The following is a 22,992-nucleotide window of genomic DNA, read 5'->3' on the forward strand; positions in this document are numbered from 1 at the left end:
TCAGCAGTTCTTCCCACATGGGCATCCTATATCCCTATCTGATCTGCTTCTCATCATGTTTCCAAGCTTCGTGATAAGAAAATAACTCTTATTTATTGAGCACTCATGGTGTCCTGTGGAGTCATCCGAACTTTTTCCTTACCACGGTTCTGTAGGAGAGGGTCCCCATTTTACAGATGAGCAAGAAGGCTCAGGCAGGCTAATGGTTGGTAAGTGGCAGCTCCAGAGTCTGATCTTAGACTGTAACCCTAGGTACGGGCTGAGCCTCCTGCCCCGCTACGGCAGATACGACGGCCCTGCACCTTCCCCTCCGTGTGGACCAGTGCCTTCTCTGTGGTCTTAGATCTCTTCTTTAGAATTCCTGCTTAGAATTCTCTTGCTCCTTTGTGTTATAAGTAAAATTGTAAAGAGCTCTGATGCTGGAGTCAGGCTGCCTGGTGTAAAGTTCATTTCAGCTCCTTCATACCTTTCTTAGGGTCTTATCGAATCTTTTTTTTTCTTTTTAACTTTTTAAAGCGTTTGAAAAATACCTAGGTTGTTGCCATGGATTCTTCTTTCAGCTGTTTATGCCCCTCCTACAGCTGTGTATGTGATGGTTTGTTCTGCTTCTCTTCACTTATGTTTATCTAGTTTGTCCATGTATTTCCAAGGTTCCAAAGGGTAACAAAAACTAGAGGCAGGGGGAAACCAGGATAAGAGACTGTTTATATTTTAAGAACAGTTATCACTGAGTCTCTACCATGTGACAGGCACTATGCTTTACGTACATTATCTTTCATCTTTACAACCAATCTGAAAGTTGGGTGATATTACCTCATTTAAAATTAAGTAGACTCGGAGTCAGAGAAGTTAAAAAATTTGCCCTGAGTTGGGGAATGAAAGAGACAGAAGTCAACCTAAGCCTGACTGACTATAAAGCATAGGATATTAATATTAAAAAAAAAGAACTGCAGAGGTTATTCATTAATGCACTTTATTTTTTTTTTTGGCCGCACTCTTGGCTTAATGGAAGTTCTTGGACAGGGATCGAATCTGAGCTACAGCTGCAACCTATGCTACAGCTGGAGCAATGCTGGAGCAGGCTGGGGTTGAATCAGCACCTCCACAGAGATAAGTCAGATCATTAACCCACTGCACCTGGCAGGGGATTGAACCTGGGCCGGAGCAGCAACCTGAGCTGCCGCAGAGATGGTTCTGGATCCTTAACCTGCTGTGCCACTGCGGGAACTCCCATTCGTGCATTCTTATTGTAAAAAAATGTTGAATATTGTTCTATATCAAGTTAATAATAGCATCCTCCTTTATTCCACTCTTTCCTTTCTAAGGTATCTACTAAAGGGTGATGTGTATCTGGGGACATTTTTTTATGCACATTTGTGCACACACAACTATAGACTTTTTAAGTCATTTGGCTATGCCCACAGCAAGCTTTACGCCAGAGACCCAACCTGTGCCACAGCAGTGACAATGCCCATCCTTAATCACTAGGCCACCAGTGAGCTCTATAGACTTTTAAAACTCTATATGGACACAACACTGTAAATCAACTATACTCCAGTTAGAAAATACAAAAACCCCTCTACATGGGATCATGCTATACTTAATAAATGGTTCTTCCTTATTAACTTTTCCTAAAACTGCTCCTTTAAAAAAATCTGTTTTCTAGTGGAAGCCTTAGATATACTGTAATTTTTTCAAACATTCTCCATGGATGGACATCTGGATTGTTACCAGTCTTTCAGTAAAAATAACAAAAGTGCAAAGAAAACTTCTGAACACAGATCTTTGTGCCCACGTGTGACTATTTCTAGGGGACAGATTTTTTTTTTGTCTTTTTAGGGCCACTCCTGTGGCATACGGAAGCTTCCAGGCTGGGGGTCAAATAGGAGCCGCAGCCGCCCGCCTACACCACAGCTCCTGGCTATGCTGGATCCTTAACCCACTGAGCAAGGCCAGGGATGGAACCCTGGCCTTGCATTACCTGTAGTTCAGTCCATTACCACTGAGCCATAACTCGACCTCTAAAGGGGACAGAATATTTTAAGAAGGACAGCTAGACCAAAGCACATCTGCATTTTATGTTAAAACAGATGCTACGAAATTGGCCTCACAAAGCCTGTGGTCCCCACACGGCTCCAAGCTGCACCTCAATGAAAACTGTGATTGGGCGGAGCAGAGCTTTGGATTCTGAGTCTGCCTTCCTTTGCCATTGCTGCTCCTGCTTTCTCCCCCTCCCCCACCCCCATTGCACTCTGGCTGATGGCTTTTCTTTCTTTTCTAGCTCTTCTATTTCTGCCTGCCTTGGGCTGCTTATGGGTGTGCTTTCCTGCCTTTGAAGTATCACATCTCAGAATTCTCTAGCATGTGTCAGAAGCTGGTGGAGAGCACTTAGTCTCCTGTTGACCACTGAGGCTCCCTAGCGCCCTTGAGGTGTTTGAATCACCGGGTGCTCTCAGCTGGGACGACACTGCCTGATGTATGGGGAGCAGGGCCAGAGAGGAGAGCGGGGATGGATGGAGCAGATGGTCTACCGGTAGAAGGGCTCAAACTTTTTAATCTTCCACCTTTAAAAAAATTTTTCATTTTAGGGCTGTACCCGTGGCACATGGAGGTTCCCAGGTTAAGGGTCAAATCCGAGCTACATCTGCCAGCCTACACCACAGCCACAGCAACACCAGATCCGAGCCACCTCTTTGACCTACACCACAGCTTGGGGCAATGCTGGATCCTTAACCCACTGAGCAAAGCCAGGGATCAAACCCGCGTCCTCAGGGATACTAGTCGGATTCATTACTGCTGAGCCACAATGGGAACTCCAATCCTCCACCTTCTAAGATACTCATTTACCTGAAGAGTTCCTTGCATTTTACTTAAGGTCAAAGCTAGTGATCCTCTGCTGAAAATGTGAACGTCTACCTTGAAGGATCATGACGCACACAATGACTTGACCTCACGTCTCTCATTCTTAGGACCCTTTGTTATTTCAGTGTATGAGAACTGTACATCATTTAAAATTCATCATTTATTTATTTATTTTTCCTCCTTATGAGTGAACAGTCTGCTTCTTTGCTGACATAAGATATTGTTTTAAAAATTACTTTAACTGGTCTGCATCTTGGGGACTAGTTTAAAAAATTATAGGATATCTATAAGCAAAAATAATCTATAGCCAATAAAAGTCAGGACTCAGAAGGATATTTAAGGACAAGAGAATAGGTTCATGATATATTGTTAGGCATTAACAGCTGGTTAAAAATGATATGCCTAGTATGATTCCAACTTTGTAAAAAACAAGATATGCACAGAAAAAAGATTGAACTATAATAAAGATTTTAACACTGCTTGCCCTTAGAGGATAGAATTACAAATAATTTTTAAAATTTATTTTATTTAATTAATTATTTATTTTTTTTAAATGTTAGGGCTGCATCTACAGCATATGGAAGTTCTCAGGCTGGGGTCAAATCAGAGCTGCAGCTGCCAGCCTACACTGCAGCCACAGCAACGCCAGATCCGAGTTGCATCTGTGACCTACACCACAGCTCATTGCAACTCCAGATGCTTAGCCCACTGAGCAGGGCCAGGGATGGAACCCACATCCTCATGGATATTAGTTAGGTTTGTTACCACTGAGCCACAGCAGGAACTCCCAGAAATGATTTTTTAAAAGTTATTTCTGTTGAACTTTTGGAAATTTTTCACTTTTTTTATGTACATGGGAGGCTTTTGCAGTGAGAGAAAATAACTTTTTAGTAAAATGATTTTGACTGTCTTTTCTGACTGTCTTTTCTTGTCTTCCTGGGTATCTGAGATTCACTTCTCTCGGTATTACACACAGAGCAGACCTACAGAGAAAATTCAGTGAGATCACTGTGTTGCTCCTATCTTTTTTCTGATACAACCAGGGAGATGGGTCCTTGTTTCTCCCACCAGGTTCCAGTGTTTCAGGAAGGTCTCCGACTGACATTAAGGGCAAACATCCCAGTCTGGGGGTCTGAAGGTCTGGATTCAGCAGGGCTGGCAAGATCCAGTACAGGGGTGCATGCACCTGTCTAGGACCCATCCTTGTGGGGTTGGTGGGACCTGTGGTTTCTGGAGAGAAGCTCAGGGGGGCATAAGAGGGCTCAGTGGAGAAGCCCTAAAAGAACATGGAGGAGGAGCAGGGCTCCAGTCAAATAGAGTGGACTCTCAGAAGGGCTCAAATCCCAAAGGGATGTTACTAGGCCGAGTGATTAAGAAGAACACCCAGGTGGCAATTAAGATATTTGGAATGGATGAGCAAGGGGATCTTACTGTACAGCACAGGGAAATTGGGTCACTTTGCTGTACAACAGAACTTAACGAAACATTGTAAATCAACTATAGTTAATAATAATAATAATAACAGTAATAAAAAATAAGTAAATAATAAGACAAAGATAAGCCAGGCCTCAGGAAAGGACCAATCAAGTACGGAAAGACTTAGGTAGTTCCCCAGGTGCACTCAAGAGAAGGTTTTAAGGTGCACATTCCCAAGTGTCCACTAGGTGGCAGACACTTTCCTTTACTAGTACTAAGCACTTGTTAGTATTCTCTGGAATTTCCCCATACTCAAGTCTTACTGAATTCCTCAGGGAACTGGTAAAACACAGATTCCTGGGCCCCTTCCCAGACCTTCTGACTCGTAGTCTGGGGATGGGGTCTGAGATTCTGCATTTCTAAGAAGGTCCAAGTGCCAATAGTGCCACTGGTTGGTGAACTTGGAGCATCATCTTAGACTCTGGGAAGGAGGGAGGTGGACCGGAGGGGGTTGTGGTCCCCATGGCTGAGCAATCCGTTCAAATTGAGGCAAAAACTCGAGGGAGGTGTAGAAAGGTGGCTTGGGGGAATGGAACGGGGTCACCTGCTTCTGGTTGGAAATAACCTCTTGTACTAGGGAAGACTTGAATTGTTGGGTCTGCAGCAGAATGTAAGGACTCCAGGACTATCGTTTTATTTGAATGAGCTGTCAACTAATTTCCTTAGCACTTAGCATGCAGGAGCACCTGTATACGCAGATGAAGATAAAAGCACTATTTGGGCAAAATGGAAAGCAAGACATTAAGTATGTCCCCAAAATAAGCCTAAAGAAAAACAGTAAGAATACTATCAAGCACGCATCAGTAAATCTCAAACACTTTGAAGCGAAAGACCATTTAAAAAATATCCAGTGTACACGGCTCAATGCTTGCTTCTGCTGCACAAGACTTTACCTAGCTCTCGCTCTGTATGACTAACCAGGTGAGTTTGATAATATCCATCTGAACTACCATCCTGTTCCGGAAGATGAATCCGATGAGCACGCATCTGAATGCCAGTGGCAATGCTCTTTGGCTATCACAGTTTCTAAAGCTTACTCTCGGTTCCAATACTTGTACCAATAGAGAGGGGGAGCAAGTAACAGTTTGCAGAAATGCACCCAACCACAGACCACACTGAGAGGTGCACTGGCTAGGTGCCTGATTTGGGAGATGGGCTTTTGCACAACCTCAAAAAGTCTGTTTTTTTTGTTTGTTTGTTTTTTGGTTTTTGGTTTTTTTTTTGGCTCCCCCATTGCAGCTCCTGAACTTTTTGTCTCTTTTAAGGGTCATTCTGTTCTTATTAATTCCATTTGGGGTCCTCAAAATGGGGGTGCCTGGATGTAGTTTTGGTCATGCTGCTATTTCTTTGAGGACCTCAAGGACAATGTCCTACACATAGTAGGCACTTAACAGACATGGATGGGATGCAGGCATGGAACCATAGCCCAGGAATGAGTTGTCAATCATGCCTGGGGGCTAGACAGAGCCAGGAAATCAATGCCTGGCATGGATGGATATCAAAAGAGAGCTCTTCCCACAGTGACTCTCAGAAGGCAGCAGGCAAGCAGAGCAGATGGAGAGGAACCAATTTCAAAGAGAAAAGCAACTGACCTAGTTGTTGCCTTGTCTTCACCCACACCTCCCCCAATACATAGGGAATGAGTGAAATTCAATTTACAAGGTTTGTGCCATGACAACGTACACTCTTTGTGGCATCTTCGTGTTGAACCAAGGCATTGCCTCACGTTCACGCCAAGGTGAAACCTGGTGGTTGCTCTGGAAACTTCAGATGGGTTGCTCTTCGCTGTTTTCCTTTTAAAGCTAGAATCTGGAGGAAGGACTTTATTAATTTAATTATATATTTTTTTTATTAAACAATTCTCTGCCTTTCAGCCAAAGACAGCTGAATGAATGCAAAATGGACTATCTTGTCTAACCTCCCTGAAACGTCACACCCTACCCCACACTCAACTGTCCTGGTCTCTTTCTCTGTCCCTAACCAGACACATAGCACAGCTTGTAATTTAAAGATGCATAGCTAATAATAACAATCACAGTAAGAATGAAGCTGCCATTTGGTGAGCCCTGTAAGAGGTACTATGCTAGCTAAGTGCTTAAATACACGATTTTCACTTTTTTTTTTTTTTTTTAGGGCCACACCCGTAGCATATGTAAGTTCCCAGGCTAGGGGTCTAATCAGAGCTTCAGCTGCTGGCCTAAGCCACAGCCACAGCCATGCCAGATCTGAGCCAAATATTTGACCTACACCACAGCTCAAAGGCATGCTGGATCCTTAACCCACTGAGTGAGGCCAGGGATCGAACCTGCGTCCTCATGGATGCTAGTCAGATTGTTTCTGCTGAGCCATGATGGGAACTCTGAGAACATGGGTAGTTTTGACTGCCTTCAAATCAGAGCTCATATGTCTATTTTATTATTTGTTTCAATAATCCTATTTCCATATGAAACAATCTGCACACTCAGCTTCCCAGGTCAACTGGTGGCTGGTTCCAAGGAGCTTTGGAAGTGTTTTCAGAAAAGTTAAAGGACCAGCAGTTTTTTGAGAGGGATGAATATAGTCTTATGTTTATGTTCAAGTTAGAAAAGTTTGCAAAAGTCCTTCATGGCTTATATACAAGAGTCTTTACAAGCTTCCATTAACGTATCTTGCCATGTGGTTGGGCGCTTTCAAATATACCATTTATTTATTTATCTATTATTATTATTTGGCCACACCCATGGCTTGTAGAAGTTCTTGGGCAAGTGATTGAACCTGAGCCACAGCACTGACGATGCCATGTCCTTAACCCACTACGCCACCAAGGAACTCTTCAAATACACCATTTAAAACTTTATCATGCTAACATAACATTGTAAATCAATTATACTTCCAGAAAAGAACTTCATCAGGAGTCAAAGTTTTTAAAGAAAATGGAAAAAGATTTTGCATTAAAAAAAAAAACTAAATTGAAAAAGAGTAGGGAAGTCACATGAACTTGGACATTGAAAGACGCCAATTGATTTAAGAAGCCAAGATTTTGGGGAGCCCTAAGACCATAAAGCGATCAGCACAAAGACATCTGTCAGGGTGGAGGCGACCTGAGGTAAAGACCAGTTAAATCTAATGCAATCAGGAACTTAGGCCAGTTTAACATTTTTTATGAGGTGACAACCCTCTAACACCATAATCTTGCCTTTCAGGATGATGACACAGGACTTAATGAGTAAAAGAAAACAACTTCAAACCTCTCTTTTGAACATGAATTGTCTATGTAGGTTAAACGTAGACTCTGAGATCCCATTAGCTACTGGCACAATTGGGAAAAGTCATGTACGCGCGTGCACACGTGGACACACACACAGACACACATGCACACACTTCAAAGCAAGTAGTTATGTAACGATAGCAATGTCTGTTTCTACTCAGGTTTGAATACAGAATTAAAGCCCAACGAACAACTCTCCGGCTAATTAGAGAAATAAAAAATGTCTTCTCCCCAAGGGCACCAATCCAACACGCAAAAGAAGTGAACTGCTTTCCTTTGGAACCTGCCTATTTATTTACATTTCAAAGAGGATCTGGGGATAAAGAAACTTTGGAAGAGCAGCCCGGGAAAGCACAGAGACAGCATCCATGGAATGAGTGGAGACCCAGAACACACTGCCAAGAGCAAGTGATTTACCTGGTTGCAACACTGGATACAGTTTAATAACAAGACCTGGTTACCTTTACATTTCTTCTCTTCCGTTTGGAAGGTCTGGGCACCGGGGACACTCTGATCATTCACATCGTCGTGGTCCAGATGGAGAATCGAGCTGGTCCAGGTGGCCTGGATGAGGTGCGGTGACGACTGTTCATTTTTCAACGTGCTGCGCCTCTCAGGGTAGGTCTTCCTCTGCAGGCAGGCGTCAGACATCCCCACTAGCTTCCAGTCCTGCTCGCCGTCTGGACAATGCTTCGGCTTGTCCCAGGCTGGAAGGCCATTTTCTGGAGGGTTGAAAAACACGAGATGACACGCTGTTGGCATTATCAAGACTGGGATGAGACGAAGAGTTGCGGCAAGCAGGTTGTTTCTCGATTTGGGGAGGGGGCGCTGACAGCGTGCACGTACCCCTCCTCGGACAGCAGGGACAAGATGCAGAGTGTGTCAGCCTGGGGCACGGAGCCACCGTTGCTGGATGGCCTGTTGGAGAGATCAATACCTCCCCCCTGATGTTCGGTGCCTAAAAAGGCATCGGCTTCTCCATGGGGAGGCTGCACTTTCACCAGGCCCGCTCCCAGAGACAATGGCCCGGGAGCAAGTTTACATCAACTGATGTTACTGCTTAGATGACCATTTGAGGTCTCAAGGGTCAGGGCTGGCCATGAACACTTTTCAGATCCTTAGGACATAAAACGTCCAGGATTCGGCCTGGTTTGACTTGGGTGTTATCACGGGCTGACCTGAGAGGCACTCTGTTCCGTAAGTGGGACATGCCACGTGGCGGCAAGAGTGACAACGCTGTTCTCCTTGTCACCTTCCTCTCCTGACAACCTAACTCAGAGGGCTGGATCTTCCACGAGAAGTGAGAAATTCTGTTGATGGTTTCAACGTCATCCCAAATAGATCAGAGAGTGGTGGGTGGTGGGGTGAACTAATAGCTCTAACGATGGAACGGAAAAACCCCAGGTCTCTTTGGTGGATGCACTGACAGTTAAAAAAAAAAAAAAGAATGGATAAGTAATGGAGTCCTACTGTACAGCACACAGAACTACATCCAATCATGCACAATGACTTATGCATGTTACCTTGTTTTCTCTATTCAACTTATAGGGACTTTCAGCTCTGCTCTCTAGAAAATGGGAAAAACTATAAAAATATAATGCAAATCTTCTCGTACTAACCTTCCCTGGTGGTAAATTTACCTCCTTGAATATCTTTATGGAACGAGGATATAACGTAGAGAGTAAAATGGAGCAAGCTTATATATATATATATATATATATATACTATATATTATACTATATAGTACAATACACATTATATATACTATATATAGTATAATACATAGATGCATTTAGAGTAAAAAACATAATCCATCTGGTCATCCATAGTTTTAGAAAGTTTTAGGCTACTGTCTGTCAAAGTGAAAAAAATATAGCATGAATAGAGTTCTACATTTAAAGTGATTCTAGGCAGTGATTAAAACGCTATGTACTTCGTAAGTGAATTTTCTTGTATGCTGAAATGGCCAAAGAACTGTAAATGTCCACAGTGGAGATTCAAGTCCATCCTGCTCTGTGCAGAGTACTGGGAGTTTAAAGCTGCTTTGCAAACATTTAAAATAAATTTTAAATTAATTAATGCAAGGGTTAAACATGCTTTAGGTTTTCATAAGCCCCCTCTGGAAGCTGCCAGGCATCTTTAGGGATGTTGGTTAGGGTGGTTTCTCTAAAGGTGTCATGTGCTCTCAGCCCCTTTTGGAAGCTGCATCTGCCTTTCCTGGTCTTGGGGTTACTGTGTAGAAACCCCAAGACCCATACAGTTTCTTTCTAGTACAGGAGAAGACTGTAAACAACTATACATATATAGCAATAATCAATGAATGTTTTCTCTGTTTCAGTAAATGCAAAACTGCAGCTTGAAACACCCAAACTTGGCCAGAAAGCAATGATCGCCTTAAAAAAAAAATCATACAGGAGTTCCCTGGTGGCTCAGTGGGTTAAAGATTCAGCCTTGTCACTACTGTGGCTCGGGTTGCTGCTCTGGCCCTGGTTTGACTCCCAGACCTGGAACTTCCACATGCCACTGGCGTGGCCAAAGATAAATAATTAAAAAATCATACAATGCTTTTGGATGGAATATTTGATCTTAATCTGAGAGGAGCCCTGAACATTCACTCTATGCAAAGGGCTGTGCCGGGTGTTGCATGTGAGGTGAGTTAAAAAGACATGGGTTCTTTGTCCTCAGTGTATTTGGCACTGTTCCAATGGTGAATCAAAGAGGTGTGGACCTGACTGTGCCAGCGACTGGTGCCACTAGAGGCACGTATTGTCATTTTCCATGAAAAGAAAACAACAGATTACGATCTTGGAGATTGTGCTCATTTATCTGTGAGGGTTCAAGGTTTTCATGAGCTAAACATGAAGCCATTGAATGCAAGGGTTAACTCTGGGCTCAGAGAGTTTCATCCTGTTTCCGCAGATGGGAGGAGCCTTCTCCCTCGTGCCCGTTTCTGTGATGTCTGCTCTATTTTCATGGACTCTAAATCATTGGTAAATTGCTCTGTGTAACGCTCCATTTGAAGTAATATTGAAGTTATCACAGTATTTTGTAGAACCTCCAACACTGGATTTTTCTGAGGAAAATTTTTTTCTTTTTTTTAGGGCTGTACCCATGGCATATGGAGGTTCCCACGCTAGGGGTCCAATCAGAGCTACCAGTGCCAGCCTACATCACAGCCACAGCAACGCAGGATCCGAGCCGCGTCGGCGACCTATACCACAGCTCATGGCAATGCCAGATCCTTAACCCACTGAGAGAGGCCAGGGATCGAACCCACGACCTCATGGTTCCTAGTCAGATTCATTTCCACTGTGCCCTGATGGAAACTTCTGAGGAAATTCTTAAAATTTGATATTCATTCCTCTGCCTGAACAGAAATGAAGAAATACAGCCCAAAGGGGGAGTCACTTGCTCCCCAGTGAAGGGAGCAATGGATGAGATGCTGGAAGGGGCTCCAGCCAAGAGGAGAGTCCCCCTAAAGCACAGCCCCTTAAAGCTTGCTCAGGGATTTCTTCAAAGCAAGAAAGGTTATTTTGGGGGGTGAGGCAGGGGATAGGATTGGCTTCCATTTTCCTGAGAAAAGAAGCTGAGGTGGTTTGGGAAAGGGTTTCATTCATGGGAGGCATTTATGAGCTCGTAATTACTGCCTATAATGACTTTCATGATGATGCTATTCAGTTGCCTAACTGGAAGGTTTATTGGTTGGGGTGCTGTTGGGAAATCTGGGGACCAGGAAGTCTTGGTTGGGTCATGGGAAAACTCAAGAGGGATTTATTGAAGGAGGGGTCTTAATTCTTATCCCCCCAAGAAGAGAGGGCACAGAGAATTCCTATTCCACTCCCAAGGAGAGATGAAACACCATGCCAGACTCCTCACGTTCTGCCTGCTGGGGGATGCTGTGGGCTATGTTTCCTCCATGTTGGCTGGGCAATGATGGTTTCCAGGGATTTCCCACTATTTCTATGTTGAATGCTCTTTTCCTTTGGCTCCTCCAAAACTCAAACCAATGAGACATTTCTTCTTAGAGAGGTTAAAGATCCCAAAAGATTAAATCAGTGATTCTCAAGTTTTGGGGAGAATCAGTCACATGAGGCATTATTAAAGGAAGCAGACTTATGAAGCAGGAGGGGGCCTGGGCATCTGTATAGTCACCAAGTTCTCAGATGGTTCTTTTTATTATTATTATAGCAGATTTTAATATACCTTTTTCAATATTTGATAGAGCAAGCAAAACAATATCAATAACAATACGAAAAATTTGAACAAAAAATTAGCAAAGCATCTAAAGGGTTTAAAGAACATAGCACTCAATGCAGAAGACTGTTTTCAAGTACTAATAAAACATTTTTAAAAAACTGACCATACACCAGGCCAGGGATTGACAAACGTTGGTAAAGGGTTACAGAGTAAATATTTTAGGCTGTGCTGGCCAAATACAGTCTTTGTCACATCTTACTACCTATGTTTTCATCTTTTCTTTCTTTCTTTCTCTTTCTTTCTTTCTTTCTTTCTTTCTTTCTTTCTTTCTTTCTTTCTTTCTTTCTTTCTTTCGCTTTCTTTCTCTGCCTGCCTTCCTTCCTTCCTTCTTTCTTTCTTTCTTTCTTTCTTTCTTTCTTTCTTTCTTTCTTTCTTTCTTTCTTTCTTTCTTTCTTTCTTTCTTTCTTTCTTTCCTTCTTTCCTTCTTTCCTTCTTTCCTTCTTTCTTCTTTTTCTTTTTCTTTCATGGTCACACCTGGGGCATATGGAAGTTCCTTGGGGCCAGGGGTCAAAATGGAGCTGCAACTAAGCTCTATGTCACAGCCACAGCAATATCAGATCCAAGCTGCATTTGCAATCGGATCCTCAACCCACTGATCAAGGCCAGGGATCAAACCTGCATCCTCACAGAGACAATGTCTGGTCCTTAACCTACTAAGCCACAACAGGAATGCCCTTATTTTTTTTAAACACCCCTTTAAAATGTAAATATCTTACATTTACTTAGCTCCTTGGTACAAAAGTAGACTGGGTGCTAGACTTGGCTCAATAATTGTTATTTGCCAGTCCCCGTACTAGGCTGTAAAATAAATCAGATGGTTCTAATACGCAATAGAGTTTGAGGTCCACGGGGTTAAGGAAATCTAAGGTAAGGAAACAAATTATTGGCAGTCTTCATCTCAAACTCTAATGTTTTACACAGCCCTGGACTAAATTGGCATTATAATTAAAACATTCATCAGTTGTTTTGGGATCTACTGCTCAAAACATTAAAAGTTAGATATTAATTGGATGTTACCTTGTAGATTGCAGGCATGGATGTAAATAAACAACCTTTCAAAAAGCCTGTTGTTTTGGGACTATCTGGTTCATGTGTACAGTAGCAGAAATACTTTTTTTTTTTTTAAAGGGAGATTTTGGAAAGGAACATATCTTGTTATTCACATGAAGTATGATTTCCTTAATGGATCCCAGCTAACATCTGGCTTTTAATATTTCATCTTCTAGACATCGACAGTTGATCAATTTAACTTGTCAGATATAAGGCAAATTAATAAATAAGTAGGATCAAAGAACATAACTAGAAAGGGACGTGTTAACTGCTACTAACACAATTGGACACACATTGGCCTGTGTGTGTCGATGGAGTTTAGATTTGAATGACTGAGTTTGTGGTAGATAAATAAATCTAGTGGCCTGGGTGATCCAACATTGATGGAAAGAGTTCTGTTGCAAAAAGAAACAAACATAAATCCCATTAACATAACTCCCATATACTATCTCTGGAAATTTCACTAAAGATGACAGAAAACAAATCTGTTCATCAAAAAGGGGAGAAAGACAGAAATCATATCACTTATATGTGGAATCTAAAATGAAAAAGATACACATGAACTTACTAGCAGAGCAGAAACAGACTCACAGACTTTGAAAACAAACTGATGGTTACCGAAGGGGACGGGTGCGGAGGAGGGGTGAACTGGCGGTTTGAGGTTGGCATATGCCCACTGAGGTATATGGTATGACTGGCCATCAGGGACCCGGTGTATAGCACAGGGAGCTCTACCCAACATTCTGTGATAAGCTATATGGGGAAAGAATCTGAAAGAGATGGGTATGAGTATATGTAAAGCTGAATCATTTTGTTGTGCAGCAGAAATGATCACAACTTTGTTAATCAACTATACTTCAATACAATTTTAAAAAACGAAAAAATTACATGAAAATATTCAGGTGTTTTCGGACACAAAAGCAAGCTGATGCCTCAGAAATGTGCTAAGTCAAAAGAAACAGGATTACAGCAAAGTGCCAGAAAGGCTCAGGGAAGTAGGCTGGGATCCCATGGCACCATTTAGGAGTGTTTAGTTTGCACTAAAAGGCCATCAATACAAGGCACTGAAACCCCAAACCATACTCTGTATTCAGGAGATGTGTATATAATATGCTCTGCAAACTCAGGGAGCATGTAGAATTATCATTGTACAGCATCAGGCCATTAAATATAATGTCTCTGAGTTCCACTTAAATTTTTTACTACAACCCATAAGTTTTAGGCTTGTTGAGACTTCCTGTTGTGGCTCAGCAGTAGTGAATCTGACTAGTTAGTATCCATGAGGAGGCGAGTTGGATTCCTGGTTCCACTCAATGGGTTAAGGATCCAGTGTTGCTGTGAGCTGTGGGGTAGGTTGCAGAAATGGCTTGGATCCCACATTGCTGTGACTGTGGTGTAGGCTGGCACCTGCAGCTCCAATTAGACCTCTAGCCTGGGAACTTCCATATGCTGCGGGTGGGGCCCTAAAAAAAAAGACCAAAAAAAAAAAAGTTTTAGGCTTGTTAACTCTGTACATATCAACCAACTTTTATTTGTGGAGTCATGTAGAACAGGAGACTCATATTTGGCTGAGCATTTACTAGGGGCCAGGTATGGAGCTGGATGCTTTAACTTATCTTCATAAACATCCTGGAAAGTACACAGTGTCACACTGCTTGACGGACAAGGAAACGGAAATTCGGGACACACTTCATCTGCTCTTTTATGTTTTCTGTATCATTAAGTGATATTCTCATTGTTTGCCTTAGTTTTGTGAGTCATTCTTGACCTATTAATAGCTACCATGTGAGGAATACTGTGAAAATTCTTTCTAAACTATGATTATCGTCTTATTCAATTTTCCCAATTACTCATTTACAGTTACAACTGGTCCTCGCTTTCACTCTCAGCCACCTTCAATCCATGGTCCACTCAGCAGCCAGACTGAGTTTTTGAAAACATTCATCAGAGAGGATTTCTCTGCTGATTCACAATCTTCAGGTGACTTCCCATCAATACTGGAATGAAGTCCTCTGGCCTTACTGGGGCCTGCCGGGCTCTGTGGGCTTTACCAGCCTTGCACTCTGTCTTCTGGCCTTGTGGCTTCTAAGCTGGGAAGCACATTCCCACCGCAGGGTCTTTGGTGAAGCTCCTCCTGTGCCTGAGCTGCTCCTGTCCCAATCCTTATACAACCGCCTCCTACTGTACCAAGAAAGTGACCAGGATCCAACTTCCTCTCCCTTTTATAGGAAGGTTAGATCTCCCCTCTTTCAAGAACCTGTCAAGGTTGCATATTTCCAGGAAGATAACTGAAAATGAAAAACCTGATGGACTGGACCCAGGTACATGTTGGTGAAGGGGAGGAGGGGAGGAGTTTGGGAGATCTGAGTCCCAGTCCTTCTCTGGAACAGCTGAAGGGTCTAGTCTTGGGAAGATCACTTCCTGTCTCTGAGTCTCGGTTTTTCATTTGTAAAAGGACAATGTAATACTGCTCATGAGGAGAGTTCCCCTTGTGGCTCAGCAGTAACCAACTCAACTAGGATCCATGAGGATGAGGGTGTGATCCCTGGCCTCACTCAGTGGGTTAAGGATCTGGCGTTGCTGTGAGCTGTGGTGGCAGATGTGACTCAGATCCTGAGTTGCTGTGGCTGTGGCATAGGTTGGCTGCTGCAGCTCCGATTCAACCCCTAGCCTGGCAACTTCCATATGCCGCAGGTGCAGCCCTTAAAAATAAACAAATAAAACATTAATACTGCTCATGGGATTTTTCTAAGGCTCAAATGAAGGAATGTATGTGAATGTATTTAATAATTACAGGCTATTCACAGTACATATTGCTGTAACTACCTAATCTATATCACATTCATGGCCACAACTATCTCTTTCTATCCAAAGGGAAAAATACCATTAATAAAACAAAATGTTACTTTTACTAATAAAACTTCTTTTTTTTCTTTTTAGGGCTGCACCTGCGGCACATGGAAGTTCCCAGCCAGGGGTCAAATTGGAGCTGCAGCTTCCAGCCTACACCACAGTCACAGCAACACCAGACATGAGCTGTATATGTGACCAATGCCACAGCTTGCAGCAATGTCTGATTCTTAACCCACTGCTTGAGGCCAGGGATTGAACCTGCATCCTCATGGATACTAGATTGGGTTCTTAACCCACTGACCCACAATAGGAACTCCAATAATAAAACATTCTAGGTTGAGTGGATATGGCTACCTTACCTTTATCATCACCACCACTGCCATCACCAGTGGTCCTCAACAGAACAGGTGTGTAGGTGAGGTTGCTTTTGATGACCTCCCGCTTCCCCTTCACCCCCCTTCCTTTTGTCATCTCTCTTCCTCCTCCTAAGTCCTAGCTGTTCTAATGCTGTCCTTTGAGTGCTCAGTCCCCACAGTGGGTGGATCAATCACACAACATATTTTTTATGTTGTGGCCAAGTTATTTCTCTTCTCTAAATTTCAGTTTCCTCATCTTTAAGATAGGAACATTCTATTGCTGTGATGATTGAATAAGTTAATATGTGGAAAAATCTTAGAACAGTGTGTGGCACACTGTAACCAGTGTTAACTCCTCATACGTGCACTCAAAATTATCTCTTTCCTTTGCCCCATCCTCCAAACTCAAGTCTTTTCTAAACATCATTTTCTTCTTTTTCTTTTTTTAGGGCTGCTCCTGGGGCATATGGAGGTTCCCAGGGTAGGGGTCTATCAGACCTGTAGCTGCTGGCCTGCACCACGGCCACAGCAACACCAGATCCGAGCCACCTCTTTGACCTACACCACAGCTCACGGCAATGCCAGATCGTCAACCCACTGAAGGAGGCCAGGGATTGAACCTGTGTCCTCATGGATGCTGGTCAGATTTGTTTCTGCTGAGCCACAATGGGAACTCCTCCAAACATCATTTTCAAAGGACATCTCTAAGAGGAAGAGATTTGACAAATGACTTCACACCACTATGCTGGTATGAGTCACCCCTCTCAGCAGACACTGTGATTTAAAGAGGATGCTTGGAAAGGATAAGACCACGGGCCCAGGAATGAATGTCTAAGATTGGATTCCTGATTGCTGTGCAAGGCAGGTGGGAGAGACATTGTGGTGAAGTAAGAATTTCTATCAAGGCTGCCTGACCAACATCACACCTGGCTTGCTTAGTGTGATGGGTCAAACGACACACACAAATCACAACAGGTTTGATGCCATTCAACTTTCAAGACCTAGTTCATTATTTAAGCTTTCTTGAACCAATCCATCCACCCTCAAATTTCCAGAACAGTTCCCATGATCTTCCCTTCCTCCATGTGCTGCTTTTAACCTTGTGATATAGTCATTTACATACATGAAGATGTGGGTATGTATATACAATGGAATACTACTCAGTCATGAAGAAGAATGAAATAATGGGATTTGGAGTAACATGGATGGACCCAGAGATTATCATACTAAGTGAAGTAAGGCAAAGATAATTATCATATGATATTGCTTACATGTGGAGTCTTAAAAAATGATACAAATGAACTTATTTACAAAATGAAATAGACTCACAGACATAAAGAACAGACTTGTGGTTGCTACGGGGCAGGTGGTAGGAGAGGATTGGAGTGGGAGTTTGGGATGAGCAAATGCAAACTATTACACATAGAATGGATAAACACAAGGTCCTACCGTATAGCACAGGGAACTATATTCAATACTCTATAATAAACCATAATGGAAAGAATATTAAAAAGAATATATATATATATATGAGTCACTTTGCTGTACATCAGAAACTAATACAACATTGTAAAACAACTATACCTTAATGAAATAAATTTTAAAAATCATTTAAAATCATTTTTAATCAGTTTTCTTTTTTTGGTTTCACCTAACATTGTCTAGCACAATGTCCTAATTAATATTTATCATCCCCTAATAATCTGGTAATTGCAAAGAGAAAACTATTTCCCTTTCTGTCTGCCTTTTTCTTATTCAAAAGCCACACGTTTGTCACAAGGTGGATACATCACTATTACAACCAATTCAATGCAGATTTTCTACTACCAACAGTATTATCTTCCCCAAACTGCTGGTGAAAATGAAAACTATTCTGCTTTTTAGAGGCAGGAGAGGAGAGTGGCTAAGACTATGGGCTCTGCTAGTCAAGGTACGAATTCTGGCTCTGCCACTTATTAGCTGTGTGACTTTGGGGAAACTGCATCCCTCTCCAGAATATCCGGACTGTTTTCTGTATCTCCTCTGTAAGGCAAGAACTTGCCATGGCCTCTTTGTGTGCCGGTGGTATCTATACTTTCTCCTCCTTTTCCTGCACTCTAATCAAAGTATCTCTCTCTCAAATCCCACAGGTTTAAGCGCGATGTCTTAACATGTCAGGACCTCAATAAATATTATTTGGAAATAATTGAACATAATCTAGACAGGGTCAAATCAAAGTAACCCCTGAAGCTGAACAAAGCACATACAGCCTCTTATTTAGGGGGAATTTCATCTAGGAATTTCTACCCACACAGCGATACCATGTGCTATGTGAGTCAACTCAACCAGACAGGTCAGCATCAATAGCAAAGGTGGCCTCTCCAGGGACGGATGTTGCAGCACAGGCTGAGGGGTGTTCTGTGCTCAGAGAAGGCAGAGGGGCAGCAAGATGACTCCTCCTCCAGTCCCAGGCTGGGAAATCCCACTGTTTTTACTTTGGCATTTATAACCCATGAATGCTCTAAGCTGTGGGTGTAGCCTATTTGCTTGCCCAGATCACATGGGTGGCAGAACTCCACTGTGGTGGCTGCTGTGTCTCAGGTCCATCCTCTGACTGGGTACAGCTCCCCTACTCTAGTAGCATCTGCGATGAGGTGGGCTGGCCACCATAGGATAGGCTCTGGGCTTGCCTCCTGGTACCTTGGGATCTGTCCAGGGTGGCTTTATCTGGCCTGGGGATCTTCCAGAGTGGCTTGGAGCTGCAGGGCCTGGGCCACCATTTACTTCCATTTATGAAGGCCTCTGCAGGGGACACTTCCCCGTGGAAGCCATAAGACTTGTAAATTTGGAATATTTGGGCAAGAAAGGGAGATGTCTCTGAAATAGAGAAAAATCAAATTGATGACTGTTTTTTTAAAGGATATTTATTGCTTTCAAAAGAATTGTGAGGGAAGGGTTACACGACCTATCTGAGTTTCATTAATGACCTGGGGTGAAAACACCTCATGGGGTTGATGAAGGGATGACATGAGCCAACATACAGACCAGGTCTAGCTTAAAGCAGAAATTCAGGTGCTTGCAGTATCTCCTTCCTATTTCACTACTAATGATTATGGAGATGACACCCACTGTTCTCAGTGGGTGGGGTCCTCCAGGACCCCTCCCAGCTCAGTGTGGCCCTAAGCACATAGCCTTCCTTTACTATGCCAGCCTGTGATGAGTTTCTCTTCCTTTGGAAACCATCTTTTATTTGTTTTTTTTGTTTGTTTGTTTGTTTTGTTTTTTGGCCTTTTCTAGGGCTGCACCTGCAGCATATGGAGGTTTCCAGGCTAGGGGTCTAATCGCAGCTACAGCTGCCGGCCTGTGCCGCAGCCACAGCAACGCCTGTGCCTACATCACAGCTCATGGCAACACAGGATCCTTAACCCACTGAGCAAGACGGGGGATCGAACCCGCAACCTCATGGTTCCTGGTCGGATTCGTTAAGCGATGAGCCATGACAGGAACTCCTATTATTTGTTACAATGCCATGTAATAGTGTATTATTTCTGAGATCTCGCTGATATACATTCATATGCCTAATATGAAGGCTTGGCTAGCCCTTGAGATTGGACCAGTTACAGCTTTGATCCTCTCCACAATTTAAACCTGCCAAATAGAATGAGATGTTCTGGTTATTGTAAGAACATGAGGGAATGTGCCATAGCTGGGGAGGGGGCCTTCCAGGCCACTGGCCTCAAAAGGGATTGTAGCTAATGAGAATAAGAAAGGAAGGAAACCATATTGTGTGCAAGGTATTTTTCATGTACACCATGATAATACTGGTAGAAGCAGCTTTTGGCAGGAAAGAGCTCTCTGTAGGAAGTAGCCGTCTGCAGGAGGCCCCTTGGTGGTCTTGTCACTGACCTTAAGTCAGGCACCCCCATGCTCTACTCACCTCTGGGCCAAGCCCACCTTTTGACTCTTTTGATTACTCAATACCTTGCCTAAACTGTTGGTTCTTTCCTGGGCTTAGAGAACTAAAATGGAGAGTAAGTAATTAACAGATGATCAGATCTCCTCCCTAGATTCCGCTTCACTAATGTCTTGAGCAAACTGAACAAGACAGCATCTAAAGAAAAAAATCAGAAGGCGACGACAAGTCTGCCTGAAGTGGAAGAGGGTTGTGAGTTTGATCCCTCATCCCAATGATCCACTGAGATTTTGTCCCCTTTTCTCTTTAAAAACTGTCATGGCTGAGCAGAATCTTCACAGCTGGATTTGGGACACCAGTCTGCCTTCTCCCCAGATTGCCAGCTTTCTGATTAAAGGCAACATTTCCCATTTCTACTACCACTGGCCTCTTGAGTATTGATTTTTGAGCTGGGGGCAGCCAGACCAGAGTTCAATAACACTGTAAAAATGTCCTGAGCACTTACTGCAGGCCAGGCTACTAGACTGGGCCCCATATGTAAAAATTGCTATTCACCGAGCACCTACTGTGTGCCAGGTAGCATCCTAAGTGCTTTTCATATATTATCTTATTTAAATCACATAACAACATCAAGAAATAGTTATTCTTATGGTGTTTGGAGGAGACAGTTTGGGGGACGGGGGGATGTGCTTGGGTTGTGGGATGGAAATCCTGTGACATTGGACTCTGATGATCATTATACAACTATAGATGGATTAATTCATGTGAGTAATAAATAACAAAAAAAAGAAATAGTTATTGCTTCTGTCATTTAAACCAATGATGAAATAAGGGTGGAGGGAAGTTAACTGACTCCTGTGTTTCTATTGAGACTGGGTTACAACACACTGCAATTATTAGTTTACCACCGGCAATTGTGAGTCCTTAACAGCTGGGACGTTGGGTTGTTTAGCTGTGCATCCAGCACACAGCATCAGGCCTGGTCCACTGAGTGCCCATTGTCTGGGTGAAACTGCACTAAACTGAGAAGGTCTCCCCATCCCCCTCCCTCCCATGCATAGCCCAATGGACCCTGGAAGGCAGTGAGAGCATCCTTCTCCCTAAGTGCCCATTCCTATGATCTTTTCTTGGTCCCCACACTCTTTCCCCTAAACATCTCTTCCTTCATTTCCTCCCCTTTCCAAATGCTGCATGTCTGTGGCTATTTCAAGATTTGGAGCAGAGGCCTCTAAAGAAACTGGACCCTGGGGTTTAAGCAACAAATAATGGCATTTTATGTATAGTTTATTTGAAAATTTAAAAAGAAAAGCTTTTATTTTTGTTGTTTTTGGAGACTGACCTGAGAAAACATTTGTAAGGTTGATGTCTAGTCACTTATGATGGAGCCTGATAATGTGAGAAAGAAGAATGTATACATGTATGTGTAACTGGGTCACCATGCTGTACAGTAGAAAAAAATTAAAAGGTAAAAAAAAAAGAAAAACTTTTATTAACATTGATGTACTACTGTACAGCACAGGGAACTATATCCCATCTCTTGTGATAGAACATAATAGAAGATAGTATGAGAAAAAGAATGTGTGTAAATATATGGCTGGGTCATGATGCTGTACAGAAGAAATTGACACAACATGGTAAATCAATTATACGCTCATGAAAATAAAATAAATAAAAAACAAAAACAAAAACATTGACGTACATATGAATGAATAAGTGAAATACTGAGGTAAGGGAAATATGCTCAAACATTCCAATCAGGGCTTACTCATCTGCTGCTTCACCCCTGAAACTTTATAAACAAGACTGCAGAGCCCCTTGCTCAGTTTTTGTCTAGTTATCTGAAATGCATCCTCTGAAATACAGTCTTGTAGGCAAAGACTTGCAGACTTAGCCTCTTTGTTCAGATAGGCTGCCATCCATTGCTGTATGGTTTTGGTTTTCGCTCTCCAAGCACCTGCCTATTAATTTTCCTGCTTGTTGATCCTGGCCCTCTTGGCCCCCACATGCAGGTGAATTTAAGTTTGCTATCTCAGAGGTTTTCTCTTGTTTCACTGGCAGGGATTCTCAGTCCATTAAGTGAGTGAGATCTGGGAACTGCTAAGAGAGAAACAAATCTTTTCCTTATCTGGCTGTTTCCCATTTCTCTGGTTTTCCTGCCTATTCCATTAGGCAATCACTATCCCAATGAAAAACAATCATCATAGCTAGAGAAACTGCAAACAATTCTTCTGAAACTAGAACCAACAATGATAATCTCTTGATAAGTTAAAACCATTAATTTTTTTTACAAGTGTGTGTTTAGGACTTTTATGTGGGATTCACATGAATTTCTTTGAAAGTTTAGCCTGAAAAACAGTTAAGAAGCCAAACCACAAAACAACGTGTGTTCAAAGACCATGGGAGAAATTCCACTTGGGGTGTCAATGTGTGTCAGGAGTGACATCTGACAACTGGCCACGTGGGAACAAGCTGTCTGCTGGAACATGGACTGGAGGCCCTGTAGACTGGGAAACAACCTTCCAGAGAATACAATGGAATCCTCCCCTAGGAATGGTCGTTGGTTTTCCATAATTCATACCGGATTTAGTCAGAGAATCCTCAGGTCAAATGACTCAAACTTGGAGTTAATTACTCTAAAGGCCACAGCGATTCCATTTAGGATATTAAAAAAGCTCCAGCTGTGGCAGAACCATTCCTATTAAAGAGCCACACATGCACAGACAAGGGAACAGATGTTTGTTGCCAGGATTAGATTTCTCCTGTGTGAAGTTCAGAACATAATGTTTATTCTTGTTGCCAGTCTGAACCTAGACTTTTTTTTGAAAAAAAAAAAAAAAAAAAAGCAACATATGTTTGCTGTATGTTTGGCCCGAATTTGATGTTCCCCACCTTGAAATATACCTTCCAAAAGGAAGAAATACAAGTGAATCTTTTCTAATGCTGCAAACTAGGACTGGCACACAGTTGGTGGATAAAGAACAAATTCTGAGATTTGCCAT

At 42.6% G+C, this 22,992-nt stretch overlaps 1 protein-coding gene across 30 annotated transcripts in view; it reads right to left on the reverse strand.

Moving 5' to 3' along the window:
• The window catches only part of THRB (thyroid hormone receptor beta), a 461,170-nt gene that overhangs the window by 85,936 nt on the left and 352,242 nt on the right, over positions 1-22,992 (reverse strand). For all 30 annotated transcript variants that reach the window (XM_084987228.1, XM_084987237.1, XM_084987234.1 and 27 more), the window contains one exon: positions 8,047-8,307. In XM_084987228.1, coding sequence (XP_084843354.1) covers positions 8,047-8,307 — 261 coding nt within the window. The remainder of the gene's footprint in view (positions 1-8,046; positions 8,308-22,992) is intronic.

Source organism: Sus scrofa, chromosome 13 (genome assembly GCF_054392235.1).
Source record: "Sus scrofa isolate SSC_HxYL_T2T_F1_AM1 chromosome 13, Sscrofa_HxYL_maternal_Yorkshire_Landrace_v2.0, whole genome shotgun sequence".
Lineage (NCBI taxonomy): Eukaryota > Metazoa > Chordata > Mammalia > Artiodactyla > Suidae > Sus > Sus scrofa.